At 41.2% G+C, this 6549-nt stretch overlaps 1 protein-coding gene across 1 annotated transcript in view; it reads right to left on the bottom strand.

The window, feature by feature from the left end:
- Positions 1 to 1405: 1405 nt before the first annotated feature.
- Positions 1406 to 6549, bottom strand: part of LOC113816155 (sorbitol dehydrogenase) — a 6528-nt gene continuing 1384 nt past the window's right edge. Inside the window, exons 2-8 of the mRNA XM_027368193.2 lie at positions 4610 to 4643; positions 4228 to 4426; positions 3961 to 4123; positions 2835 to 3010; positions 2532 to 2707; positions 2299 to 2420; positions 1406 to 2087 (exon numbers count right to left, since the gene is read on the bottom strand). Of these exons, the coding sequence (XP_027223994.2) occupies positions 1946 to 2087; positions 2299 to 2420; positions 2532 to 2707; positions 2835 to 3010; positions 3961 to 4123; positions 4228 to 4426; positions 4610 to 4612 (981 nt within the window). The 5' untranslated portion in view covers positions 4613 to 4643 and the 3' untranslated portion in view covers positions 1406 to 1945. The remainder of the gene's footprint in view (positions 2088 to 2298; positions 2421 to 2531; positions 2708 to 2834; positions 3011 to 3960; positions 4124 to 4227; positions 4427 to 4609; positions 4644 to 6549) is intronic.

The raw sequence follows: 6549 nt of genomic DNA, 5'->3' as shown, positions 1-6549 counted from the left end.
GCTCATCAGGTTGTCTCTGTTTGAGACAACCCTGGGTGGAGGAGGCCTGTGGGATGACCGAGGAGGTCGTAGCTTAGGCAGATCGATCAAACCTGTCGTGAGGAGCTCGAGATGGGCCGAGTCCCTGCCTGGCGGCTTGCCATGAGGGATCCCAAAAGGTGGACGCGGCTATGCGCCCCCGTCGGCGTTAGCTCCTAATGATAATGATGATATATATATATATATATATATATATATATATATATATATATATATATTTATTTATTTTATTTATTTATTTATCGTCATTGGTGGGAGCATTATGTTGCCTTGCGAAACGCATCTACTAATATTTATAAGGAGGCTAAATCTGAATATAATGCTCATCGGAAAGAAGTTCTCTCAGAAGCCTTACAGCCTCGTAAATGGTGGTCAACACTCAAAGCATCTCTGTTTGGTCTTGAGTCCTCCATTCCTCCTTTAATGAAACCTGATGGTAGTGTTACTTAAAATCCGTTTGAGAAAGCTACCTTGTTAGCAGATTGTTTTATTTCAAAACAAATTTTAGAAGATATTGAACTTCCTCTTTCATGGCATCTATTGCCACGCTTTAATTTATTTGCTTTCGGTCCTCTGATGTTATCTGATAAAAGATACTTAATTTCAGAGGAAACGAAAGCAAATAAATTAAAGCGTGGCAAGACTTGTCTCCCTAGATTTTTGACACTGTTAATCACAAGGGTTTAATTTTTAAGTTGCAGTCTGTTGGTGTTGGTCCTAAAGTTTTTAAAATATTTTAATTGAATTTTTAACTGATAGGCAGGAGCCTTTTTCATGTTGATGGTAGTTTTAGCTCGTATTCCCGTATGTTTTCTGGGGCTCCTCAGGGTAGTGCTCTTGGCCAATTGCTCTTTACTTTATATACAAGCGATATGCGGTCTGGCATTTCTAATAAAATGTTGGCATATGCTGATCATACTCCTCTCTCTATGCTGATGTTCCTTCTCCGGCAACTAGGCAAAGAGTAGCTGACGGTCTACAAGTCAGTTTTCTATGTATATATATATATATATATATATATATATATATATATATATATATATATATGCGTGTGTGTGTGTGTGTGTGTGTGTGTGTGTGTGTGTGTGTGTGTGTGTGTGTGTGTGTGTGTGTGTGTGTGTGTGTGTGTGTGTTTATATATATATATATATATATATATATATATATATATATATATATATATATATATATATATATATATATAGACATAGACATGTCTATGTATATACATCAATGTACAATTGATTCGTCACAAATACAGTGACAATCTATCAGTACCAATTCATGAATAAGAATTTTGACCTGGTAGACGAAAACGTATGCACAGTAACAGATGATAGAATTTTTAAAATCAAGAAAAGCACACTTTATACATGCGCATATATATAAAATTGTGTTAGTACAGTTGAGAAACCTCCCTTCAAAGCAGACGCTCTTGCTCTTCAAACACTGTGATAAAAAAACGATAATTTGCCACTGCCCTCAACTCGGTTCTTTTGTGTTATCTCACAGAATACGCCTTCCGTATAGAGGATTTGAAGCAACTTGTGATGATCCTTAAAAGAATGAAAATAAATAAAAAATGAAAGTAGGAAGGTCGAAGACTGTTTCTGGAGGCAGGTAGCTTTGATTTGAATGAATGTGGATATTCCTCAATTTAACATGCGCGTTTTCTGTTTCATGTTTTTTTTTTTCTTTCCTCAATTTAACAGGCACGCTTTCTATTCAAAGTTAAGGGTCGCGTTTTTTATGTGAGATCTCGCATATATAGGATCTCTGAGAACCGCTGTGTCTGATTGATGTGGCTGATATCGTTCTCTGGAGGATGTTTACAAGTGTTTATACAGCTTATCAGTCTGTCATCTCCAGCTGTCTTAAGTGAACAAGGAAATAGACAATTGCGCTTTCACTCGCAAGAAATGAGACACTTGATCACTCCGTCAGCTCCGTCGCGGCAAAGCTCGAAGGCTTCGAATTTGAAGCAGTGAGTGATGAGGGGCTTCAGGTCCACCAGCCCCTTGGAGATCATTTCGATGGCTGTGGGGTAGCTGCGGGATGGAAAGGCCAAGGTCACGAAAAATAATTAAACGTGATGCACAATGCATGTATTATGTATACGCCGAGAGCGAGAAAATAGGTCAGAATGGTCGAGGTTATAAAAGTTTATATAAAAAAAATCACATTTAGTCTCACAGAATCGCATTATACCATGAATTTAGTATAACAGATTATCACTTACGAAGGTCGAGTCCCACCTACCAGTTGACGTATCTGAACACGCCCCTGATGTCGACCTCGCGGATGGCAGCGTTGACGAGGGGCAGCGTGACGTCCTTCGCGGGCAGCCCCATCACCATCACGACGCCGCACATCCTCGTGGCCTGAGGACATCGCGGCCGCACATTAGGTCGTAATTTTGACTTCGCCAAAGGGTCGGAGCGCATTTAGCTCTCGTGGTAGAACCTTCTGGAAATGTATCCCGAAAGACTTACGTATATGGCCGACGCAAGGGCGGACTCCACGCCGCTGCACTCGAGGCTGACCTCCGGCATGCACCCCATCGTCTGCCTGACCCTCTGGGCGAAGGCGCGGGGTTCGCTCCCGTCCGCCAGCAGCGTGCGGTGGGCGCCCATCCGCTTGGCCGCTTCCAGCCGCTTCGGTTTAATGTCTGCGAGGAAGGATTCTAGGGATCGGTTCTTTGTCATGAGCATTATCGAGAAAAATGTGATAATTCCGTGTATATTTTTCATGCTATTATTGACTCTTATCGTGATTTAAATATCAGCGAAACCGACCCGTGACGAGGATGTTGGAGGCGCCCATGGCCTTCGCGGCGACGAGGCCGAGCAGCCCCAGGGGACCGGCGCCGCAGATCAGCACCATGGACACCCCGGAGCGGCGGCACGCGTGGATGGCGACGGCGAAGGGCTTGATGAGGGCGCCCTCCTCCAGGCTCACGGTGTCTGGCAGCCTGGGGGTCACAGAGAGGTCAATGTGTGGCAGTCAGGCGTGGATGTACAGCAATTGCACAGAATGCCCTTGCACATCAAATAACGAAATGGCCGAACACTACATAACAGTTCTTAAACTAAGGAGTAAGTTCCAAGTCCGGAGGAAAAATGTGAATTTCTCTAACTGCATTTGGCATTCTATTATCAAGCTAAAAAGAAGTAAAATGTGATAATACCGCATTTTCTCCAGTCTGTTGTTTACCCAGGAGAACGTTTTAATCAGTTGGTGGATGATAAGTGAAGAGGGGATACTTAGGCAAAGACCAACTACAAGAAGAAAGGTGGCGGTAAAAAGCTCAAGAACGACATTTTCTTACGTTAATGTATATTTGTGAAGAAGGTGTCTATTATAGTTAGATTCCACCATTTTACTGAAAAGCTAGTATCTTTACAACTGTGTACATTGTTTTCATTTATTTATCATTCTCGTAAATGATCCTGCCATTTATTCGTTAACTACATATCATTATTATAATGTACATACATACTGGTATATAACACTAAATTTATGCTAGCCTGCACGTATAATTATTCACAGGAGTGAAAACCAAAGCAGTTTGTGATCCGGTAATGTCTAGTTTGCATCCCATTCTGGTGCCAGTAAAGGTGAAAAAAATATTATCCAAAAGGGACAATAATTAAATGTTGAAACACCAATTAATACGATTCTGGGAATGGATATACTCTGCGGAATGTTAGATGGAGGTATATAGGTAGATATTAGAGGATTGCATTAATCTTAACTGAAGAGCAGATGGAATAGTAAGAATGCCATTGCTGAGGTGTCTCACGCGAAAGCCTCTGCAGGTGTGAAATCATGTCACCTGAAAATTCCGAACTAATGAAAGTAAAAAACAAAAGTAAATGTCTTCGATTTCCCTTTACCAACGTTCAACACCGTTATAATTACTTATGGCAAAGGTCGGCCCTGTGCTTGTAGTAGCGGCTGAGGCATCCTGGATAAGGCACGGGGGAGCTGTGGAAGCAGGAGGTCTCGCAGGTGTTATAATGTCCCCCGCGACAGAACTGGCAAGAACCGCAGGGATCTCCGGGCTCCAAGGCCACGCGGTCACCTGAGTCACAACACCAAAATCACCGTGGTTATTTGCTCCTAAAACCAGAGAAGAGAAGAGACAAATAAAGAAGGAAAAGTTAAAAAAGTCAAACAGGAACTGACCGGCCTTCAGGTTCTTGACGCCAGAGCCACACTTGGCCACGACGCCCGAAGCCTCGTGTCCCACTCCCAGGGGCGGCTCCAGTTCGTAGTCCGCCAGCTTCCCTTTGAACGCCAGGGACACATCCGAGCCGCAGATCCCGACCCAAGACATGCGCACGAGGACCTCTGCCGAGGGGGTGACAGGGCCGTTAAGGAGAGGCTTTGGCAGGGGAAGGGGAAGGAGGAAGAGGAGAAATGTCTTACTAAGAGGATCAATGTACTAAAGGCCATTCATTCATATATATATTCATTTAGCTACTCATGGTTACATGGGAAACTGAGAATTAAATCAATTAAAAGTACGAAAACCGAGAAACGACAGAAAAAGGAAATGTGCACCTACCATGAGCTTCGATGTCTTGAACAGGCCCTTTTTCCTGCGGACAAACAGAAGTGTTTAGGTGATTTTTACAATGACTATTCAAAATCGTGTCACTGATTGAATGAATTCATAAATAAATCAATAAATCACGTGTTCGCATGTGTGCGTTTGTGTGTGTGTGTGTGTGTGTGTGTGCGTTTGTGTTTGTGTATAATGTCCTTCCAACTTCTCTTATATTTTTTTTTCTGTGTTCGGCCCATTTCCAGTATCCTTGTGATATGCGGCCGGTTTGTTAGAATTGCACGAGGCCCGACCCAATGAACATTCATTATACGGACATGCATATACACAAATGTTATTATTTTTCAGACACATATCCCCACATATTTACAGCCATTGATATCTTTTTACTGGATATCTTAGAGGGCACAAGTGTTCTCCACTGATTTTTTTCTTTGTTCTGTTATCGTCCTAAGGATTCCTTTCGAGTTATGAATAGTAATTGCTTTAGGGATATAGGATTCCCCTGTCTGACTCCCTTTTGCTGTCTTCATCTTATGTGAATCCTTAAGGAATGCTTTTGTTTGTTACGAGAGAGTATACAATGATGATACTCACGAAGCAATATGTTTGTTAGTATGCGTGTCAAAGGCAAACAGTCCGTGATATATGCATACACATATAACGCATAGATATACATATATGAGTTCCAGTTAATGATTTCAAGTCCTGTCATTAGTTATTCATGTTTATTGCATTCTCCTTGTCTCCTGGGATGGTAATTGTAGATATCCATACTTTTCACTTTGTCAAATGCCCGTCTATGCATCTATATGTTTCTCCTTGACCGTGGCTCCTTTGGGATCCTATATTGCACATACATGGACCAAGACATGAACGAGCCTGCATATATGGTGGATCCCTGTTACATGCGCAGATATATATATATATATATATATATATATATATATATATATATATATATATATATATACATTTTTTTTTTTTTGCCTTGTTTTATCAGGGGATTTTGAAATTTGAAGAATATGAAGGGAAAGAGGAAAGGAAGAGGGTGAGTGGCAGAACAAGAGGAATAATGGAATAAAGAGACAGAGACAGAAAATAAGGAGCGAGAGGAAATGACTCCCATGATTTTTAGTTTTCTTTGCGAAAATGATGATGCCTGAATTGGCACCATTTTTAGTCTGAGAAAACTTACCTATCCCAAGAAATTTACATACCCCCCCTAATTACTCCCTCTGTCTTCCCTCACCTATTTTTAGCATACCCCGAAGTCCAAGCTAGTCCATCCCCATCATCCTTGGTATACTCCTTAAAATTTGACCATTCACCATGCTACAGTACAAATCTACTCCATGTCTTCTGCCATAAGCCCTAAAGTACACTCACAATCAATCCCAAACACCCACTCCTCACTACTCCTTCTTCTACTCATTCCTGGCTTCCAGTATTCCCTCTTTCACTCATGATTACCGTTAAAACTTAATGAGAAAGGCCATAGACAACCCACCCACAATTTTTCCTCACGAATCGTCGAAAACCTTTTGTATTTCTTCGTCTCATTTGCATCTCTCTGACAAAAATAAAATCTAGTCATGGCTTACTCTATTACTCTAGATCACATTTTCTCGTTTATTCCGCCAACAAAGATTTAATCAACTATGGTGAGCTTAATCTCTGGAAAAAAGTAACATTGGCAACTCACTCAGGGCACTGGAGTATTCCGATTTTCGTCTGATTTCAACCAGCTAATCCTTAATACTTATGTTTATATATAATTGGCATTATAAAACCCATATAAAATATTTTTTAATGTCATACCAGTTACTTCTAAAAATATCATCATAATATTATAATTGGGAAAAAAGTACTTGGCGAATCTGTCCAAAGTGAGTTGCCAGGTATCCCCTTTCTGAGACTGGGCGGAGTTTCGGTGCCAT

This window comes from Penaeus vannamei, chromosome 30 (genome assembly GCF_042767895.1).
Source record: "Penaeus vannamei isolate JL-2024 chromosome 30, ASM4276789v1, whole genome shotgun sequence".
In the NCBI taxonomy this organism is placed as follows: domain Eukaryota; kingdom Metazoa; phylum Arthropoda; class Malacostraca; order Decapoda; family Penaeidae; genus Penaeus; species Penaeus vannamei.
This window is presented reverse-complemented; position numbering and strand designations above follow the sequence as displayed.